Source organism: Chiloscyllium plagiosum, chromosome 1 (genome assembly GCF_004010195.1).
Source record: "Chiloscyllium plagiosum isolate BGI_BamShark_2017 chromosome 1, ASM401019v2, whole genome shotgun sequence".
Taxonomy (NCBI): Eukaryota; Metazoa; Chordata; class Chondrichthyes; order Orectolobiformes; family Hemiscylliidae; genus Chiloscyllium; species Chiloscyllium plagiosum.
Window position 1 is genome coordinate 37,999,052 of NC_057710.1, and position 23,696 is coordinate 38,022,747.

A 23,696-nucleotide genomic window follows, 5' to 3' on the forward strand; every position below is an offset into this window, starting at 1 on the left:
CTCCTTTCATTGTACAAGTGTTTTATTTAAACTTGAAAGCCTTATGCCTCAGCCAGTATCTTTTAGCTATAATCAAACTGGCTCTAAAACTCATCAAACCTAGATCTCTCAGAGTCTCTGTGTTTACCACCCCCTTTGAAAATAAAACCCAAGGACAATCTAACCTTGTTAAAGGAGCAGCAACATCACATTACTTCTTGAAATTCAACTTTTCTTTTGAGCTCTAATGCCATTCATAAGTCACTCACAGCTTTCATGACATTATGCTGAATCACTTGGCTTGTGCATATTATCTGTAATTAATTACAGTGTGACCACCTTTGGAGCTAAGCACTCACCTTTCATGGCATTATCCTGAGCCACCAGTGGCTTTTTTTAAAGGTTTATTTGCAACATTACATTTTCTAAGAGGAAAACTAAACAAATGAAGTTAAAGCAAATAACTTTTAGTCGCAAAACAGAATAATTATTTTCATATTTTTATCACATTCCTGATGAAGGGCCTATGCCTGAAATATCGACTCTCCTGCTCCTCAGATGCTACCCGACCTGCTATGCTTTACCAGCGCCACACTTTGACTTTGGAGCCAAGCACGTTGACAGGACAAAGCAACCAAACAATAAGTGGATATTCTATAAAATTTTAATAAAAACTGTAGGGATCAGCAGCTCTTGAAATCCAAACACTCTTCATGAAAAATATATTTAAGGAAACAGTTGTATAGAAAGGCTGATTAAATTCTAACAAGTCACATCTTTATGTAAATTCCAAAATTATCTAACTTGTTCCTTACATATTAGTTTTCTTAAAGACATTTTCAGTAAATCAACTTCTGCATGATTCCTGCTAACTTTGGAACAGTGCATGTGAATATTTTTAACTTATTAAAAATACATGATATCTTTTATATTATGTTATTTTGATGTTTATTCAGTCATTTATATGTCAGAAGAACAAAATGGGAATTTGGGAGAATATTTTCAATGGAAGGTATCCATCCCTGAAGAGTTTTAAAAATAACAAATCTCACATCAATTATAAATCTTCTCTGGAGGTCTCCTCCATTGTTAACTTTAGGACACAGACACATGATTTAAAGCACCATATCCTTTGGGGCGGCACAGTGGCTCAGTGGTGAGCACTGCTGCCTCACAGCACCAGGGTCCTAGGTTCGATTCCAGCATTGGGTAATCGTCTGTGTGGAGTTTGCACATTCTCCCCGTGTCTGCGTGGGTTTCCTCCGGGTGCTCCGGTTTCCTCCCACAGTCCAAAGATGTGCAGGTCAGGTGGATTGGCCATGCTAAATTGCTCATAGTGTTAGGTGCATTAGTCAGAGGGAAATGGGTCTGGGTGGGTTAGTCTTTGGAGGGTCGGTGTGGACTTGTTGGGCTGAAGGGCCTGTTTCCACAGTGTAGGGAATCTAATATCATTGATAAAGATGACTATGAAGTTATCTTCAATTCAAGAAGCCATACAACCATATTTCTCATAGTCCCAGAATCTAGTGGAGCAGAAAGAACCTTCTCCCTGTTTCATTGAGCTACAAATTAATATACAAGACCACCCCTTATCTCTCATCGCAAAGGAACAAATCCACTATCCATCCAGTCCTCATCACTCCACTAAGAAAGATGCATCCTCTCAGATCCCATCATCTCCCTTCACTCCCCAACTCTTCTTTCTTCTACTCCTTTACCCATTCCTCATTTTTTTTTCCCAATTCCTCCTCCACTGCTCGCCTTCTGTTACCATCATCTCTCCTCCTTCACCTCATCTCTCTTGATGGTAACGGGCTATCTTATATCTCCCAAACGTTTTGCTACTACTTATGATCATCATGATCATGAGTACCTTTCATAATAGAAATAACTGGCTCAGATTTGCCAACAGCCGCACAGTCATTTCTGCAGGGAAGATGGGATCTGCACATTTGGGATCTTGCAGAGTCCCTGATGAGGTTGCCTTGGAGGGAATTAATCAGGAAGTTGAAGATTCTGATGGGCAATTCCCCTGCATTGGGATCCTTATGAAAAGATCCATTTAAATTGGAGACGGAATACAGTAAAGGGCATGGTTTAACTGCATGACTAAGAACCCACTAAATTTCAGGAATACCCTGCAGTTCTGAAGGAGCCATGATTGGAATCTCCTGGCAGAAAAGCTGAATTGAGTCGTAATGGTGAAAAACATGAGCAGGAATTGCAATTTGATTGGAATTGTAACTACTTGGAAAATGCAGCTAGTCATTTCCAAATAGACAAAATACTTAATGTGTCATTAATCTAAATGAACATTTTTGTACCAATATAGTATTGGGTGTTTCAAGGGGAAATTCATGCTCAAGTCAAACTAATTTTGTACTATGCAGTTTTTATATTTGGGTTTTATTAAGACAAAATTACATCTTAACAATTCATAAAGCTCAAACGCTCTTCAGATATAGCCCATGTTTAGAAAATTATAAGCTCAAAGGACCTGATACAAAAATTCACGTACCATTATGTTGTGTAATTGATACTCTGCTCGCAACACAAAATAGTTATATACAAATGGCTGAATTTTCCTATGGTCAGACAGACAATATTCCAGCATAGATGAAAATTGCACTTGGGACACAGTGGAATCTATCGTAGCAGACTCCCAAGAAATTGCTTGAGAAAAACTGAATATTCCATTGGTCAATTCCCCTACATCTGGAACCCTCTGACAATCTTTATTTAAATCAGACAATTTGTAGGGTTCTATTTAAATTAAGGAAATAGCTATTCAGGAAAACTTAGGCTAGTAATCACACAGTTTAACCCCCAAATTAATGATTAAACTGACCCTGTATTTACCTTACTCACCCCCAACTGCATCTCTTTGACAGCACTTGGACTCCCCCAGACCCTTAATCAATAAGCCCTTTCCCACTCCTGATTCGCACCCCACTATATCTGCCCTCGATTCGATACTCTTAACCTCCTTCTGCACCTGAACTGCCATCCCTTAACACCAGACCTGACACCCCAACTCAACCCCCAAAACCAGCTACCCTGACTCGATTCCTACCACTCATCGGGACCTAAACACTACATCACTTATCTTGCCACCTGGCACCTTATTCACTTGACACCGAACCCACCTCCCATTTGACATCCCATTTGGCAACCTACCCCTGGCAGCCTACTACCTACCCAACTAAGACACCAATCCTTAGCCCCCTAACCCCACACTTCCCTTATATATTTACTGTTTAACAGCAACTGTCAAAAGCAACTGTCTGAGATTCTGACTCTTTAAGCGCTGGAATGCTACAGCTATGAAAAGGGTTGTGATTTTTTTTCTCTCTGAAAGAACTGTCAGAGTGAAAGCACAGCACCACCTTACTGAAGGGGCCCTGAGTGAAATCTACTCTCAGAAATACAAGTTCTCTCCTTTCATAAAAAAGGAGGGACAGAGTTGCATCTGTGAGAGATTGTCACTTCTCAGAAAATCCAGACCCTAGCATACCTGGACCTCTGTAGAACACAATCCATCTATTACATGACCTAATGAAACATTAAGCATTTTAGAAATCTCGGTTTTCTGCTCAGGATTCTTAGGTAACTGTTGTCAATTCTGATTTGTTTTTCAACCAGAAAAGTGACAATAACCTCTTGAATCCTTCCAACTAATTATGGATTGACAAATTCAAACTGTATGGCCATGACAGAGAGATATCACATTATATTTTCCATCAGTAGTGTTGCAGTAATACTGGATAAAAGAAATGCCAGCAAATGCCTGAAATGCAGTAATTCAAAACTGGCAGAACCCGCAAGATAAACTGCAGCAGCCAGTAGTTGAAATGCATTTTTTTCTTTTACACTGAATCTTTTTTTAAAAAACCTTAAATGCAATTTTTATTTTTCACTCCTGTAAGAATTTATTTGTTTCTCACACTTCATCTTACAAGAAGTCTTGTCACTTTCTCAAAAGATAATTTACAACACTTAGCAAAAGTAAAACCAAGATAGTTTTCATTGGGATATCAGTTCATGGGACTGTTTCAAAAGTTGCAAAAAGGCCAACAGAAGCCTTTAAAATGATGAAAGTGGTGAGTTCAAAAATGGAAGTTAAAGGTAGAACAGCACTCACCCATTGAGGAGTCATGTATTGGTCGCCGACGGGAATTATTGCTGGAATATGGATAATACTGTGAGCCAGGCTTGGTGCCTGTAGGTGATATGGCACCTGGACTGCCTATACCTATGTCAGGCCCAAGGAGACTTGACTGTAAATAAAAAAAAACAAATTGTTAGGATAACCTGTTTGTTCTTATTGTCTGACAATAGCTAGTCTAGAACCAATTCATAATTTTACTGCTTCATTTGACTGCCGTATTCATTCTTCAGACAGTACTGGACCCACTGACCAATTCCATTATGACTACAAGTTTATGTCAATTGATCTGTAATGATGGGAGGAGGAGAAGATTATGGCAACATCAAGATGAGACTTTTTGCCCTATTAAACAAATGTTAATTGCTTTCAGAATTATGTATTGCTCTTTCTTTTAGTGATCCTTTAGTCAGTACTCTGAATAGCTAACTATCCAAATGTTAGAATGCAATAAGATCTAAATAAAGATTGTAGTGCCTTTATTTGACATGGTATACAAGACTGGTGAGCTGCAGATGGAGATAGTTATATGGAAAAAATGGTGTGGTGATAACAAAGGCCTGGCTTTAAAAAATGAAGGTAGGACTTGGTACTAAATAACTCTGGAGAAAAGAATAAAGAACAAAGAAAATTTACAGCCCAGGAACAGGCCCTTCGGCCCTTCAAGCCTGAGCCGATTGGTGCCCAGGAATGAAGAAAAAAAAAAGAAAGAAAATGGGTTGGCAATATCGATTGAGGTGAATTCGACAGTACTGGAGAGAGAGAGAGGGTCCATCATTGTGTGGTCAAAGACAGTATAACTATTGAGATAGAGTGAAGAAGAAATGGAAGTACTGCAACAGAATTGAGTTGAATACTGCAACAAGACCACCACCTAATTAGGAAGGATATCGAGTTAAGTTATCTTCGTGGAGCAGTTGGGAGAGAGCACATCCTGAGTAAGACAGAGAGAGAGAGTGTGTGTTTGAGACTTTGGAGCACAGTGAGAATTTGATGAAGAGGGAAAGACACCACCTAATTAGGAAGGATATCGAGTTAAGTTATCTTCGTGGAGCAGTTGGGAGAGAGCACATCCTGAGTAAGACAGAGAGAAAGGGTGTGTTTGAGACTTTGGAGCACAGTGAGAATTTGATGAAGAGGGAAAGAGGCGCTTTTTGCTGTTTTTTGTGTTCATAATTTTTAAGGACTACCTTCTATAGTACTGAAGAGCAGGGAATAAGAGCCCCAGAGTAAGTGATAGTATTTGATATTAAGCATCTTCCAAAAAGTTTAATTTAAAGGTTGAGTCATGTCTGGGAAGTTCAAGTCCATGCTGTGCTCTTCTGCTCCAAGTGGGAAGCTGAGAACGTTTCCAGTGTCTGGGCCAGCACGTGTGCGGGAAGCATCTCGAACCGCAGCTCCTAGAAGCCTAGGTTTTGGAACTGGAGTTGCAGTTGGGAACAGTGTTGTGGATACTGAGAGGTGGTCACACTGCAGGCAAGAAGGGAATGGGTGACCTCCATGCACAATAAGAAGAGTAGGGCAGGCAGTGTAGGAGTCTCCTGTGCCTATTCGCCAGCAAAACAGACATTGTTTGGATACTGTCAAGGGAATGGCTTATCAGGGGAAAGCAGCAACAATCAAATTTCTTTGCAGAATGGTTAGCTCTGCTGCACAGCGAAGGAGTAAGGTAAATTTTGCCATAGCCCAAGAGGGCTACAGGGCTGCTCTCTCATTAGAGAGATACGACTGATGTAGTTTAATTCGAAGGTGACCACACCTCAGGCCAGGGGAGAGATTGAGAAGGCAGGACCTTCATGGTGTCCTCAGACAGTATGGGATCTGAACTCATGGTGTGGATATCACTCTGCATTGCAAACCAACCATCCAGCCAACTGAGCTAACCAACCCCAAGGGGAGGAATGAAAGGTATGGGAATGCGATAGTTATAGGGAATTCAATTTTAAGGGATTTAAATGAGATTCTAGGATGGGGGGGATGGGTTCAAGGACAAGAACAAAACATAGAAAGGGGAATAAGAAAAGATATAGGCAGAGAAATCACAGGCCAGGATATCAGGATCACAGTGGAAAAAATAGTGGGAATGGGACGAGTTATGTTAAAATGACAAGTCTTAAGTGTTGGACGTTAATGTGGAGAGCACTGGCAATGAAGTGGGTAATGTAATCACACAAATAAATTAAAACAGGTATGATATAGTTAGGATTACAACAGACAGAGTTGGAGGGTGACCAGGTATGGAAAGTGAAGACCCAAGGGTATTCAGTACTTAGGAAGGACAGACAAAAAGGAAAAGCCTGTGTTGTTGCATTTTGGTTAAACAGGCTGTTAATGCAGCAGAGGAAGGGATACTAGCTCTGATGATGTGGAATCTGTATGTGTAGAGTTAAGAATCACCAAGGGACAAAAAACATTTGTGAGAGTTGTGTACAGAGCCCAAACTGTCAGGGTGTTGTTGGAAATGGCATTAAACAGGGGATAAAAAATTAAAAAGAAACTTCTGTATTTATGGGTGATATTAATCTGAAATAGTACTAGATTCAACAGACATAAAAATTGGCCAGGAAAAAAACAACAGACCTGAAGATCGATAGCAGTTTACAATTTAGCAAAGGAGGATAAAGGGATTGATTAAGAAAGAAACAATACAATACAATATGCGAGTAAACTTGCAGGGAACATAAAAATTGACCAATAATTACAAAATGTATATGAAGAGACAAAGATCAGTGAAGACATATGTACAGTCGGTTCTAATATAACGTGATATTTCCATTCCTGGGCAACCCTGCGTTATAAGAAAATCGTGTAACTGCAGCAACATTTAAAGTAATGAAGTTGGAATCACATTATAACCAATACAGGGAGCAAAAGTTTGCATTCTACAAATAATAGTCTGAATTCTTCAACTGTGTTACAGTAAATTCACGTTGAAGGGTTTGGAGGGATATAGGCCGGATGCTGGCAGGTGGGACCAGATTGGGTTGGGATATCTGGTCGGCATGGACGGATTGGATCGAAGAGTCTGTTTCCATGCTGTACATCTCTATGAACTAAATATTTTGACAGGATGTAAAGGGAGGAATAGTCACTTAGCACCATTTATAATGGAACTGTTAGTATTATCTGGATAGGTACATGAATAGGAGGGACTTGGAGGGATGTGGGCCAAATGCTGGCAAATGGGGCTAGATAAATTTGGGATGTCTGGTCGGAATGGATGAGTTGGACCAAAGGGCCTGTTTCCATGCTGTATAGCTCTATGGCTCTCTGTTAAAAATGTACAGAAGAAAAAATCCAACAAACAGTTTAATCAGTACAATAACTTTGAGAAAGTATAATCTGGGATAAAATAAACAAATAGTCATTTAGACAAGTGTGGATTAATTAAGGGCATTCAAAGTTGATTTATAAAGGCAAATTGTGTTTAACTTGACTGATTTTGTTTTGAAATAGATGGTTGCTTAGGGTGATGTATACATGGACTTTCAAAAGGCACTGATAAAGGGTCATTCATTAGACTTGCCAGGAAAGTAGAAACCCATGGAATAAAAGAACAAAGGCAACATGTATACAAAGTTGGCTGAGTAAGTTGAAATAAGGGTTATGTACATTGCTTGTAGGACTGGAGGATGTCATATAGTCTGGTTTCCCATAGGTCAGTAGTGGGAATTCTGCATTCCTTGATATATACTAATGACCTAGATTTGATGCACGGAATAGAATAGTAAAAAAAATGGTGAGGACACAAAATTGTGAACTGTGATGAGGATAGTGATAGATTTTTAGAGAATATAATCAAACTTATGCAGAAGAAATGCAGAGAATTGTGAAGGGATGCATTTTGGTAAAATCAGTGAGCGAGACATTACAAAATATGGGTAGCATTAGAGAAGAAGTGAAGGACCAGAGAGACTTGGAGGAATATACGCAAAATTTGTTGAAAATGGCAGGGTTGGTTAAGACAGTGGTAATAAAAGATATCTGGGATTCTTAGATTTTATAGATGGTGGCACAGATTGAAAAAGCAAGCTGGTTACAATGAATTATAACAAAACACGAGCTTGGCCTCAACTGCAGCATTAGATTAGATTAGATTCTCTACACTGTGGAAACAGGTCCTTCGGCCCAACCAGTCCACGCTGACTTGTAACCTACCCAGACCCATTTCCCTCTGACTAATGCACCTAGCACTATGGGTAATTTAGCATGGCCAATTCACCTGACCTGCACATCTTTGGACTGTGGAGGAAACTGGAGCACCCGGAGGAAACCCACGCAGACATGGACAGAATGTGCAAACTCCACACAGACGGTTACCCAAGGCTGGAATCGAACCTGGGACCCTGGTGCTGTGAGGCAGCAGTGCTAACCACTCAGCCACCGTGCCGCCCAAATCTCCAGTCCTAACCACTGTACTGAGAAGGCAAGTGAGGTTTTAGAAAGGATGGTTCAAGATTTGACAAACTTTGGTTCTATGAATAAAGCTGGAAAAGCTAGGGCAACTCTGCAAGAAGGCTGAATAGAGCTATTTGAAATCAGGAAGGATCATGACAGAATTGATAGTGAGAAACTTTTTCCCTTGAATTGAGAAGTCAAGGACACAAATTTCAGATGATTTGCAGAAGAAAGAATGGCTACATGAGTAAATAACATTTTTTTAAAAATGCAAAGAATAGTCAGAACCTGGAAAGTAATGCACAAGAGGGCGATGATTGCAAATTTAATTGCAGCTTTCAAAAGTTAATTGGGTAAGCACCTGAAGAGATAAAGTGCAGAGATTTGAGGAAAGATTGGTTGAGTGGGACCAGCTTAATAAACTGGAGGGAGCTAGCTCAGACAATAAAGGCTTTCCTCTACAATGTAACCACGACTGACAATACACAACCTTCTCCAGATACAGTAGAAAGGCTGAAGCCAAAGCCCTTGACACAACTAGAATGGATCAGCATCAATTAGAATCTCCATCTTCCTCTCTACTACTGCTTTAGGGTAGAGATAGACTTCATAACTTCAGCATTTGACTCAAACTCAAGTAACCAGGTTTCTGACCTACATCCTTCACATCACAAAGAATATTTATTTCCACTGCGGCAACATTATTCACCTCAGGCTATCCACTACTGATACCTCCACACTTGCTTGACCAAATGAAAGCTTGAAATCCAATCCTTCTACTGAAATCTGCAGAAGGAAAGGTGAGGCATGGGGACTTGGATTCAACCAGCAGTAGGTAAACAATGAAGTCCCTTGAATACTTGGTTAATGCTAGTCATGCCTATTTGGATTCTTCAGCCGGTGTACAGATTATGCCTTAAGCCAGGAGGCATTCCGAGAAACAACACTGACTCAAAGCAGCTCACTAAGTAGCCACAGGAACTGGATATTCCAATCAGCAATAGAGGCAATGCAGTAACCGTAGCAGAAACCTGGCAATGCTTCCCCCTCTGGATCAGTGGTGCTGGAAGAGCACAGCAATTCAGGCAGCATCCGAGGACAGGCAAAATCGACGTTTCGGGCAAAAGCCCTTCATCAGGAATGAAGCCTGTCCTCGGATGCTGCCTGAATTGCTGTGCTCTTCCAGCACCACTGATCCAGAATCTGGTTTCCAGCATCTGCAGTCATTGTTTTTACCTCAATGCTTCCCCCTCTACTGACCCTGACTCTTCTAAACATTCTTCTTGCTCCCATTCATGGACAGTGATCAGAAATGGAGACATCCTCACACCTCCATACATGATTCAGTACTGTTCAACTCTGACAATTCAAGCTGGTGCATAAGTCCAGGTTTCTGAATGTTTATAATAACATCATGATGTCTCAGTTTGATGAGAAAATGAAAAAAGCCAGAATGAAACAATTTGATCTCGATACATAACATTTATTGTGAAATAGTTCTTCACTGCACCTGACTGCATGATCGTAAATCATACGGTTCAAAAGAACCCTACAAACAAGGACCAACCCAACTTCTATTCAGGTTGACATTGCTCTGAGTTGATCTAACTGCACAACAGTGTAATGCACAAGATTTTGCGATAAATGCAAGCAAAAAAGACCACTTGGTTGAATCTGACAGAAAAGGGAAATCCCAAAGACTTCCATGAGCACATCAATTGTAATAGTGTGATAAAAGAGGAGTAGTGCTAGTTAGGGACCAAAAATAGATAGCAAGCAGGGCTAAGGTGTTAAAATGAAGCTTTGTATCTATCTTCATCTCTGACGCAGATGCTGCCCAGCCCACAATGAAAGAGAAGACAACTCATTCACTAGAAGGGTTTGAATTTGATAAGGAGGATGATGAGCTGTCATTACTTAGATATCATGACCGGATGAGATGTATCCAAAGGATATTGAAAGAAGTGACAGCGGGAATGCAGAGGCACTGTCAGTAATCTTTCAACATTCCCTGCACTTGGGGTGGTGCAGAGGATTGGAGAATTGCAAACTTCACACTTTCATTCAAAAAACATTGTAAAGATCGACCCAATAATTACAGACCATTCACGTGAACTTCAATGGTGGACAAACTTTGAAAAAGTTATTTAGGATAAAATTAATATCACATGAAAAAAATGTGTGGAACAGTCAATGTGGATTTGTTAAGGGAAAATCATGTCTAAGTAACGTGCTGGAGTTCTTTTTATTGAAAAGGTAAACAAAGGCTTGATGAGGACAGGGTTGTTAATGTAACGTACATAGACTTCCAGAAGGTGATTAATACAGTGCCACACAATTTGTCAGGAAAGTTATAGGTCATGGAATAAAAGGGGCAGTAGTTATGAGGACACAAAGTTGACCAAATGATTAGAACCACACAATAATATTTCATGGGTACATTTTGGGCTGGAGAAAAGTTTGCAGTGGAGTTCCCCAGGGACACTTTCTTTTTCTGATATATATATATAAAATGACTTGTATGTTGAAGTGCAGAAGACAACTTCAAGGTGTGCAGAGAATGCAAAATTTAGAAGAATTGTAAATGGTCAGGAAAACAGTGTACAACTTCAAGATAACATTGACAATTTGATGGAATGAGTGGATTGGTAGCAGATGATGTTCAATACAGACAAGTGCAAAATGTTACACCTCAGTAGAAAGAACATGGGAAGACAGTGTAAAACACAAGTACTATTCTAGAGGGTGTGCAGGAGCAAAGACACCAGGGTGTGCATGCAAAAGTAATTAAAAGGTGGCAAGATAGGTAGACAGAACTATTCAAAAAGTGTAGGCTTCATTAATTGGGACACAGAGTACAAAAGCAGGGGGGTTACGATGAAATGATATAGAACACCAGTTAGGTGTCAGTTGTAGTACTGTGTCTAGTTCTTGGCATCACAGTTTAGACAGATGTCAATGTATTGCACAGAGTCCAGAAGAGGTTTACAAGAATAGTGCCAGAGATAACAATTATAATGATGGATTGGTGAAGCTTTAGATTAGATTAGATTACAGTGTGGAAGCAGGCCCTTCGGCCCAACAAGTCCACAACGACCCACCGAAGCGAAACCCACCCATACCCCTACATTTACCCCTTACCTAACACTACGGGCAATTTAGTATGGCCAATTCACCTGACCTGCACATCTTTGGACTGTGGGAGGAAACCGGAGCACCTGGAGGAAACCCACGCAGACACGGGGAGAATGTGCAAACTCCACACAGTCAGTCGCCTGAGTCGGGATTTGAACCCGGGTCTCTGGCGCTGCGAGGCAGCAGTGCTAACCACGGTGCCACCGTGCCGCTCCCTGACGGTAAGACGATCGAGGGGAAGTTTGATAGAGGTTTTTGAAAGACCTCCATGAGACGTCTGGACAGAGTAGATGTGGAGAATTGGCTCTGGGCTCATAAAAAGATTGATAACCAGAGGGCATAGATTAAATTTGATTTGCAAAATAAGTAAATGCAAGTTGAGGAAAAATAAATCTTGCTCATGCAGCAAGCAGTTTGGATTTGGAATACACTGCCTGGAAGTGTAATGGAAACAAGTTCAATTTCAGGTACTCAAAAGGGCATTGGATGAGCATTTAAATAGATGTGATGGGTCAAGTGAAACTCTTTTCCATTATACTGGGTCTATGATTTGTTTTCACTCATATGGCCAAACTGAAAAGCCTACACTCTCCAGCTTCCAACTGACTCTCAAATGACTGAAGTTTTTGTTACCATGATTTGACCTGGAACCATACTCCACATATTGAGTACTCTACTGCAAAGAATTTGGTTTATTTAAAATTCACCTTTCATTAATTTGAAACTGTGCTCCACTCCTTTATTTTCTTTAAGTAGTTGGTTCTACTTCACATTTATATTTAGGATAGTTAGCTCAGTCGGTCGAAATGCAGAGCATTGCCAACAGTATGGTTTAACTCCCACACTGCCTGAGGTTAATGTGAAGATCTCACCTTCTCAACCTCTTCCCTTGGCTGAACCATGCTGACCCTCAGCTTGCACCACCACTCATCACCTCTCTACAATAAGAAAGCAGCTCTATGGTTTGGTAAGAAAATGGCAAGTGTTGTTGGGCAGGATTTTCGCAGAGTCAGTCAGACTCCACAAATCATTAAAAATAGGAGTCCTTAAGCAGAACTTAACTGCATACCTGTTTTAAATAGCACATTATTTCTTGGAACGTGAACACCGATGGCAAATTCAAGGTTTGTGATTCATCCCTAATTGCCGCAATTCAGGGGCTTACTAGGCTAATTCAGGTACATTTATGGGTCAATCACACTGTCGGTATGGAGTCACATGTAACCCAGAGCAGTTAAGCACAGATCTGAGCCAAATTATTATTTTTTCATAGTAATGGTTCAACATTACTGAGCCCAGTCTTCAATTAAAAAAAATTATTAACTGGATTCAAAGTCCACTAGCTGTCATAGTGGGATCTGACATCAAGCTCCTAAACCACTGGCTCAATGTCTGCTTTATGGACACACAAAGGAAATATTAATCTCACTTTACCAGAAACATTCAGATTTCTGGCGCATCACATTTTTCTTGGGGGTGGGGTGCAGTTCAACATCCTCAAAGTTCAAAGTGGGAGTCATGAGTTTATGCAGAAGGTAAGTTTGTGTAGGGTAGAGAATGTATATTTGAGAGGTCTTTAAAAGTGAAAAATGTACACAGAAGGCAGCTATCAGGAAGAGTAAAAACAATCAGACACCCAATGCTGGCCTGTACTGACTGGCCATCTGCTTTAGCAAAGGGAAAAAACAAAATACCGATGGCATCTATTCCTGTAATTTCAACTGACTTCATTATTGACCTTTCCCCTAGGTCTATTAGTATAGCTGAGTCTATTATAAATGTTTAGCTGAGTTCATAACATCCAATCTCATGTATTGCAGTAGGTGTGGGGGGTTTCGCCGAGTTCACATTTTGACAGTTAAGCAAAGCGAGTAAAAAGATTTGCCATCTTTGATGAGTTTAGCAAAAGGAATCTTGTTTGTTTTGCAACAGATTGATGACTTCTGGAAAGTTAAGATGTTAAGTGAAAGCTCTGAAGTTGTGGATTTGTTCGCCGAGCTGGTGAGTTTTTCTGCAAATGTTTCATTGCCTTGCTAGGAAACATCATCAGTGTGTCTTTGATAAGGTGTTGGTGTTCTGTCCCACCTGTTATTTATCCATCCCTGTTTGTTGGTACTTCCGGTTCTGTATTGGAGTGGTTTTCATATGGGATCCAGTTCAATATGTCTACTGATTGAGTTACGGTTGGAGTGCCAGGCTTCAAGGAATTCTCAGGCATATCTCTTTTTCACCTGTACTAAGATGGTTACATCATCCCAACTGAATTTGTATCCTATGTTGACTGGTTGGAAATGAGTGTGTACTGGTCATGTCTGGCAGCAGTGAGCTGATGTTCGTGCACTCGTATGATCAGTTTTCTTCCTGTCTGTCTTATATAGTGTTTTTCACAGTCCTTGCACGGTATCTTGGAGATAACATTCTTCCAGTTGGATGAGAGTGTTGGGTCTTTAACCTTTGTGAGAAGCTGGTGGAAAGTGTTTACTGGTTTACCAGGCCACTAAGATTCCCAGGAATCTGAGTAGTCAGGTGGTTATCTTTGATATGTCTTTGATGTATGGGATGGTCGCTACTGTGTCTGGTCTTGTAGTGTTTTCTTCTTTCAGTTTGTCCATAAAAACCAAAGGATAGTGCAAAAACACTACATAGGACAAACACCAAGAAAACTGACCATACGAGTGCACGAGCATCAGCTCGCCACTGACTGACAGATATGACCAGTACTCTCTCATTTCCAACCACAATAAAGGACACAAATTCAACTGGGATGATGTAACCATCTTAGCCCACGCAAAACAAAGACACGCCAGAGAATTCCTTGAAGCCTGGCACTTCAATTGGAACTCAATCAAAAGACACATTGAACTGGATCCTGTGGACAAACCACTCAGATACAGAACTGGAAGTACCAATAAACAGAGATGGACAAATATCAGGTAGGTCAAAATACTTACATTTTATTAAAGATGCATGGATGATGTTACCTAGCGAGGCATCAAAACGTTTGCAGGAAAACACACAGCTCAGCAAACGAATCCACTACTTCATCCACAATTCGAGCTACAAATCTTCTCAAGAGCTCGAAAATGAAAGCTCTATTATGATTTTTGAAGTTGGTTTTTCATCGCCACATCACTCCTGAATTCTGTTCTTTGTGATCACTGGCTAATTTACATGTAGGTGCCATAAGGATATGGGAGAATGGGGAGGACATGCAAGTTACAGAGGACATGGAGGTAACACAGGAGGGAATGAAGACTGAGGAATGAAGAATCAAGACCTTTAATATAGCTGGACCAAAGATTCAGATGACCAAGGTGGTCTTATCAGCCACCTTGACACTTGCATGCCCCCTAGGTGACACTAGTTAAGTTGGGTACCCATAGGGAGGGCCTCAACCAGGACCTTGGGTTCATGTCACATTACAGGTGATCACCATTGCTCTACACACACACACAGATATTCCTACACACACACACACACACACACACACACTCACTGACACTATATTCCTGACAATAATCCCTGGATTGACCTGGCCTATCCCACACTCTTAGGCACTGTGTTCCAGACCCTAATCCCTGGATTAATCCGGCCTATCCTGCACTCTCAGACACTGTGTTCCAGACCCTAACACCTGGATTNNTCTAGTTATCACCATTGTTAACAGCTAACCCGAGAATGCAACTTTAAAAAAAAGGGTTTTGTGATTTACACATGAAAGAAGTGAAACTATCACTGTATTCTAACAGATGACAGGCTTAACAGACAATCAATTTTTCAATGTATAATTTCAGTTACATCACACTGCAAATTTTTGCTACAAATTCTATGTTACGATTGAGCCCTCCACTATCACCTGATGAAGGAGCGTCGCTCCGAAAGCTAGTGTGCTCCCAATTAAACCTTTTGACTATAACCTGGTGTTGTGTGATTTTTAAATTAACAGTGCACATCTGGCCACATTTTGTTCCAATGTGCATCAACGTACACCTGTATCCATTTTCCCCATTCATGGATTTTATGTTGCTGTGCATCCCAGTTATTTGTTTTCTGGACAGAACTTATCTTCCTTAGTTTTGCTTCATTGCAAATATGACATCAAGTTTAAATGGTTGATGCAATCAGTAATAGTAAGGCTCTTAGTACCAATCCTCCATGCTATTCCATTCATTCTTTTTACAAGTTCGATATTATTCTAGTATCAACAATTTATTACATTTTTTATGTTTTATTTATTCCTAGGTTCCATCTCAAATTCTAATTGCTTTGAGCATATTTAGCAGCTTTTAATACAGAATTAACCTTCTAACCTCTGTTGAGGATAATAAAACCATGTTGCTATCACAGAATGCATCTTTTAAAGTGAAAATATATTGAGTTGTTAGCAGACCATAAAATCTGATCCAGCAACAAAAACCCTTTAGGCTACAGATTTCTTATACAGTCTCAGGATGTGCAATCCCGGTCATCCTCAGAACTTGGCTGCTTCCTGAGCCAAGGCTGTGCCTTGTAAAGTCAGTGTTTCTTCATATCTATTGGGTGAAGACTAACATCTGAGATTGGCTCCTTCATGAGGCAACAAAGTGGATAATCTATTCAGCACATCGGGCTGAAGGTAGTTGGAAATATTTCTAGCTCTCCCAGCATCAAGATTATATATAAAAAAGTATGGCACAGTAACAGACTCTTCGGTCAACTATATTCATGCCAACCATGATGTCATTCTAAAACCTAATCCTATCTGTCTTACATATTATCCATATCCTGCTATTTTGGGCCTGTTCATTTGTCTGTGCAAATGCCTTTTCAACATCGCTATGGTATCTGCTTCTACCACCTCCCCTGGCAGCATGCTCCAGGCACCTACTATCCTCTGCATTAAAAAAAATTGCCTTGACATCTCTTTAAACTTCCCCTTCTCAGCTTAAACTTATACCCTCTCGTATTTGGCATTTCTACCTTTGGAACAAGATTCCAAATATCCACCCTCCACATTCCCTTCAATTTTATACAATTCTCTCAGATCACTTTTCACCCTCTGATGTTCTAGTGAAAAAAAATTAAGCTGGTCTAACCTCTCCTTATAGTTAATTCACTCCAATCCAGGCAACATCCTGGCTAACCTCTTTTGCACTCTCCCTGAAGTGTTCCCATCTTTCAATAGTGTGGCGAGCAGAAGTACACACAACACTCTGAGTGTAGCCTAACTAAGTTCTGTACAAGTTCTATACAGCTGCAACATACCTTGCCAACTTTTTTATTCAATGTCCCGACTGATGAAAGGAAGTATACTGTATACTTTCTTTACCACCTTATCCATTTGTGTGGTCACTTTCAGGGAGTTACGAGCTTGCACCCCAAGACCCCTCTGCATAGTAATGCTCTGAAGGGTCCTGCTATTTACTATATATCTTTCTCTGGCATTTGACCTCCCAAAGTGCATCATTTTATACTTGTCCAGATGAAACTCCATCCGCCATTTCTTCGCCCAACTTTCCAACTGATCTATATCCTGCTGTAGCCTTTGATATACTTCCTCACTATCCACAACTCCGCAAAAGGACCATCTACATTTCTACCCAATTAATTTATATATATTATAAACAACAGAGGTCCCAGCAATGATCTTTGTAGAACATCATTGGTCACAGACCTCCAGTCACAAAACAACTACCCTCTCTGTTTTCTATGACCAAGCCAATATTGTACCTGACTTACCAACTCATCATGGATCCCAATGACTTAATCTTCTAGACCAGCCTCCCATGAGGAATCTTCTCAAATGCTTCCATAAAGTTCATGTAACACCCACGGCCCTACCCTCACTGAATACCTACATAACTTCCTCAAAACTATGATCATTGGTATTATGATCAGTGTTCCCAAAATGCTCCCCCACTGAAACTTAGATCACCTAACCAGGCTCATTCCCTAACAGAAGGTCTAATAAGGCCCCTTCCCCAGTTGAACTATCTGTTTCAAGAAACCTTCCTGGATGCAGCTAATAAATTCTGCTCCATCAAAACCCCTGGCACAAAGGGACTCCCAGTCAATACTGAAGTAGTTAAGATCACCCACTGCAACACTCCTGTTGTTTTTAAATCTTTCCTCAATCTTCTGCTAGCTATTGGGAGACTTACAGTATAGCCTTAATCACATTAATTACACCTTTCTTAATCCTGAGTTATACCCACACAACCTCGCATTTGTGACATTCTCCTTAATGAGTAATGCGGCTCCCACACTCTTTTACATCTCTCTCTCTATTTAAACCCTGGTTTGTCAATCCTCCCCTTCTCCTAACCAAGTTTCTGCAATCCCTACAACATCCTAGTCCCATGAACTAATCCAGGCTCTAAGGTCACCTGCCTTACCTGTTACACTCCTTGCACAGAAATAAATACATTTCAGATCGGCCGATCAACAATGTTGATTAACTTGGCCCTGCCTGACCTTCCTATTAAACCTATCCTCTACATTCTCCTCAATCACTCCACATGTTGACTTACTGCTCTGGTTCCCACCCCCCTTCCACACTAGCTTAAACCTTCCCAAGTGGTACTAGTAAACCTCCCTGCAAGGATATTGGTACCTCTTCAGTTCAGGTACAACCCGTCCCGCCTGTACATAGCCTGTCCTGCTTGTACAGGTACCTCCTGCCCTGGCAGAGATCACAATGATTCAGATATCTGAAATCCTCCCCTTTAACCAGCTCTTTAGACATATATTCAACTGTACGACCTTCTTATTTCTGGCCTCACTAGCATGTGACACCAAGAGTAATCTTGAGATTACAGCGCTAGAGGCCATGCATTTCAATTTCCTACCTAACTCCATCGACTCTCTTTGAATAGACCTAATCCTCATCCCTCTTCCTGTCTGTGTTGTTAGTATGAATATGGACCACTCTGGCTGCTCACCCTCCCCTTTCAGAATATCTTGCACATGCTCAGAGACAGCTTTGACCTGACATCAGGGAGACAACATACCATCCTGAATTGTCACTTGTGGCCACTAAAACACCTATCTGTGCCCCTAACAATGGAATGTCCTATCTTGAACACTCACTTATACTTTGACCCTCCCTGCTGAGACAATGATGATGGAATTGATCTGGATGTTGTTTTCTCCTGAGAGGTCGTCACCTCCAACAGTATCCAAAATGGTATACTCTTTTGAGAAGGGAAGAGCCAAAGGGGACTCCTGTACTTCCTGCCCCTCCTGACAGTCACCCATCTATCTGGCTGAACCTTTAGTGTGGCACATTCCTGAAACTCCTATTTATAAAGCTTTCTGTTTCCTATATGCTCCTTAATGAGTCCAACTACCACTCAAACTGATCCATGTGATCTGAGAAGAGCTGCAGTGGACACACTTTGTGCAAACACAGTTGTCAGGAACGTCGGATTTCTCCTTGATCTCCCACATCTTATAGGAAGAGCATACCTGTTGGGTTGCTTTCTCCCAATAGTTGATTAATTGTCCTCCAGCATTCATCTCACTATCAACCTCGGAATCAGATGAGATGAAATAAAATTCTGATAGTTTCATGGTCACTATCATTGAGTATTAATTCCAAATTTATTCAAATGATTTACATTTTATCAAATGTTGTAGTGGAATAGTGGAATGTAAACTCTTTTGTCCAGACTGTTTCTCCAAGTCTGTGGAGTATTTGTCCTATATATAACAACCGGGCTACTTTCACCTGTCAATACTTCAAACTTGGCTCACAGACTAAGAGTTGTTCATTTAGCATGTTAACTGAGGTAGGCATGGAACTACAACCAATTATGAGATATAAACTTGTAGAGAAGAAACAAAATCTCTCCTTGTTTTCTACTTCTTCCTAGATCCATTAGACAAGAAGGTGAAATGGTGCAACTTTCTACACATCCACTCAAAGGTCAAAGAAAATTTGCATTGCTGCCCAGTGCCTATCTTGTGAGACTTTCTCACAGTGGACTATTTCTGACTTTTTAAGGACAAGTCCACATTTTTAGGTTATAGTCATTGAGTCATAAAGTCATTAAGCATTGAAACAGATCCTTCAGTCCAACTAGCCCAAGTTGACCATGTTTCCAAACTAAACTAGTCCCATTTGCCTGCATTTGGCATATATCCTTCCAAACCTTACCAATTATTGTAGTTATCCAAATGTCTTAAATGTTCTAACAGTACCTGCATCCACCACTTCATCTGGCAGTTCATTCCACACATGAACTACTGTGTAAAAAAAGTTGCCCTCATGTCCTTTTTAAAACTTTCTCCTCTCACCTTGAAACATGCTCCTAACTCTGAATTCCTCCACTGTAGAGAAAAGACCCTTGCTATTCATCTTATCTATGCCCCTCATGGCCAAAAATATAAAGGAGGATAGTAAAAGCTTTTTTAGGTATGTGAAAGGCAAAAAAATGGTTAAGACTAAAATTGGGCACTGGAAGACAGAAACGGGGAATATATTACGGGGAACAAAGAAATGGCAGAAGAATTGAATTGATACTTCAGATCTGTGTTCACTGGGGAAGACACAAGTAATCTCCCAGAGGTAACAGTGGCTGAAGGACCTAAACTGAAGGGAATTTATATTTGCCAGGAATTGGTGTTGGAGAGACTGTTAGGTCTGAAGGTTGATAAATCCCAGGGCTTATGGTCTACATCCCAGGGTACTGAAGGTGGCTCGAGAAATTGTGGATGCGTTGGCGATTATTTTCCAGAGTTCAATAGATTCTGGATCAGTTCCTGCAGATTGGAGGGTGGCTAATGTTGTCCCACTTTTTAAGAAATTACAGGAAATTATAGACCAGTTAGTCTGACCTCAGTGGTGGGAAAGATTAGATTAGATTAGATTACTTACAGGGATCTCTTTTTGCATCAGTTGCAGATGAGGCAGCATGGGTCCATACACTGTACCATCGTGCCACTTCCAGCGAATCATCTCGAAACTTAAAGGCTTTCCTCGAAGTTTCTGTAAAACTGTTTGTGCCTGGAGCCAAACACAGAAAAGGAGGTGAGAAGTCTGTGGTGAGACAACGAGGATACTTTTCACTCACATTTCACTGAATGATCAGCTGAACTGAAAAAGGGTCACCAATGTCAAATGTTAACTCTTTCCTTTCCACAGATGCTGCCAGCCCTGTGGCGTTTCTGCAGCAATTTCTATTTTGGATGTTTTTTTGAGTTAGCCAAGCTGTTAACTAGTTGAAACCTTAACGATTTAGAAACTATATCAGTGACATGAATGGACATCTAAATGTGTGACAGCTAAATTTGATGACGACAGGTCAGAAGGTAAATTGTCAAGAGGAGCTAGAGAGTTTGCAAAGAGATATAGATAGATTGAGTGCAATGTGGGAAAATGTGAACTTGTTCACTTTGGCAGGAAGAGTAGAAAAACAGAACTTAATTTAAAAAAGGAGAGAGATTACACAAATGAGGTGCAAAGTGGTCTGGGCATGTTGGTACATGAATCAGCAAAAAGCTACATGCAGGTACAGCACATTATGGTGAGACAAATAGTATGTTGGCAAGAACAGGAAGGCAGATTACCACCTAAGTGTAATCAATTTAGGTAAAGGGGCAGTACAAAGAGGTCTGGGTGTTCTTGTACACCAGTCAATGAAGGCAAGCACTACAGCAGGTAGTGAAGAAGGCTAATAGCGTGCTGGCCTTCATAACAAGAGGGATAGTATAGAAGCGAAGAGGTTCTTCTGCAGCTGTACAGGGCCCTGGTGAGACCACACCTGGAGTATTGTGTGCTGTTCTGGTCTCCAAATTTGAGGAAAGACATTCTGGCTATTGAGGTAGTGCAGCGTAGGTTCACGAGGTCAATTCCTGGAATGGCGGGACTACCTTACGCTGAAAGACTGGAGCGACTGGGCTTGTGTACCCTTGAGTTTAGAAGACTGAGAGGGGATCTGATTGAGACATATAAGATTATTAAAGGATTGGACACTCTGGAGGCAGGAAACATGTTTCCGCTGATGGGTGAGTGCCGAACCAGAGGACACAGCTTAAAAATACGGGGTAGACCATTTAGGACAGAGATGAGGAGAAACTTCTTCACCCAGAGAGTGGTGGCTGTGTGGAATGCTCTGACCCAGAGGACAGTGGAGGCCCAGTCACTGGATTCATTTAAGAAAGAGTTGGATAGAGCTCTCAAGGATCGTGGAATCAAGGGTTATGGAGATAAGGCAGGAACAGGATACTGATTAAGGATGATCAGCCATGAATGGTGGTTCAGGCTCGAAGGGCAGAATGGCCTACTCCTGCACGTACTGTCTATTGTCTATTTTATAAACACCTATAAATTCACCCCTCATACGCTATAGTTAAAAAAAAGTCCCAGCCTCAAAATCCATTCCCAACAATCTGGAAAAACTTTTCTGAACCATTTCCAATTTAATAATATCCTATAGCAGGGTGACCAGAACTGCACACAGTATTCCAGAAGAGGCCTCACTAATATCCTGTACAACCTTAACATGACATCCTGACGCCTATACTTGAAGGTCTGAGCAATAAAAGCAAGCATGCTAAAAGCCTTCTTAACTACCTGTGACATAATTTCAAAGAATTATGTACCCAAACCTCTAGGTCTTTCTGTTCTACTGCCCAGATGCCTACCATTCTTGAGAAATGATGCAATATATTAGCACAGATGTGCACAAAAAAATGAAGCAAGTTGACAAATTTTGCCTTGTTCAATTTCTCTCACTGCCCTTACTGAGATGAAGTTGCAGAAATTTCAGACAGTGCACGTTGCTCATTGTAATAATTAAATCAGACTTGGCTGATTCCATGCACTCTAGTGATAATGGAAATGCAGCGGCAGCTAAAGAAAAAAAATGCACGCTTACTGCAGAACTAGAATAGGTTAGATTCGTGACAGACAAAAGCTGTAGCCTGCATATATTACACAGATTTATATTTTAAAAAAGGATGAGCATCTGTTCACGGGTGCAATACGTTTTCAGCCATCTGTTATTCAATGTTATGTGACATTCCCTATATAGCATGCACCTCACCATAAAAAGCAAAATAACCAACTCATTAGAACTATGTATGTATGAGGAAGTCATTGTATGTATTATGATACTGCTGCTGAATAATTGAAATGCAGGTCAATGGTTAAACTCAAATACAGGAATTAGACTTATTTTCATACATGTTGCGCAATGGAGATACCCTGTCAATGAAAAATGAGTCTTTCGATAACTAGCCAGCTGACTACACAAATTTTCCTTGAGGCAAACTGTAGAAGAGTGTTGAACAGTGTATCGACTTACCCACAACAGCAAGGAAATCATTATTTTAAGTACCACAGTTTGAGAATCTTCACACCACACTAACTTTATGTACAAATATGTTTATATTTAATATAATCCCATTTTATTATGAAATACTGCAATGCATGGCACTGCCTGTTATTCTAGTTTCTGTTTAATATTTCTAAGACTTTTAGTTATCCACACTTGAAAGTCACAAGAGTTTATCATAAATCCTAGCCAAGTTAATGCAGTTTCTGATAGTCAACATTCCTGAGTTTTCAAGAAGAAATGCAGAATGTTAAGATTTTCTTCTCATCAGTTATAAAGTTGGAGCCCTTTTGTGAATTTAACCCAACATTTGCTTTGGTTTGACTGTTCTTGCTGTGTGAAACCTAAGGGGAAGACAATCCCTTGGTCAACTACTTCTCACTAGCACTCCAGGGGAGTAACGTTAATTCCTCCTGGATTTGTTTTGGGTGCTATAATTCAAGTTTCAGAAAGAGAGGTGAACAAAATTATTAAAAATTACTTAAAGCAAGGAAAAGCTGGAATACTACAAAATGAAAGACTTCCAAGATTTTGACAGGATTTTAAACAAAAAAGAAAGAGACAATAACAAAGAAGCAAAAAAAAAATAAAAATTACTTTTCCTCAGTTGATGTTGAGATTAAACCAAATCATTTCACTCAGAGCTGAAAATGTGTTGCTGGAAAAGCGCAGCAGGTCAGGCAGCATCCAAGGAGCAGGAG

At 40.5% G+C, this 23,696-nt stretch overlaps 1 protein-coding gene across 8 annotated transcripts in view; it reads right to left on the reverse strand.

Annotated features, from left to right (window-relative positions):
* Nucleotides 1–23,696, reverse strand: part of tcf4 (transcription factor 4) — a 459,054-nt gene that overhangs the window by 231,673 nt on the left and 203,685 nt on the right. For 6 of the 8 annotated variants that reach the window (XM_043674585.1, XM_043674258.1, XM_043674177.1 and 3 more), the window contains one exon: nucleotides 4,121–4,256. The exons of the other annotated variants lie outside the window; for them this stretch is intronic. In XM_043674585.1, coding sequence (XP_043530520.1) covers nucleotides 4,121–4,256 — 136 coding nt within the window. The remainder of the gene's footprint in view (nucleotides 1–4,120; nucleotides 4,257–23,696) is intronic. 8 annotated transcript variants of the gene reach the window in all.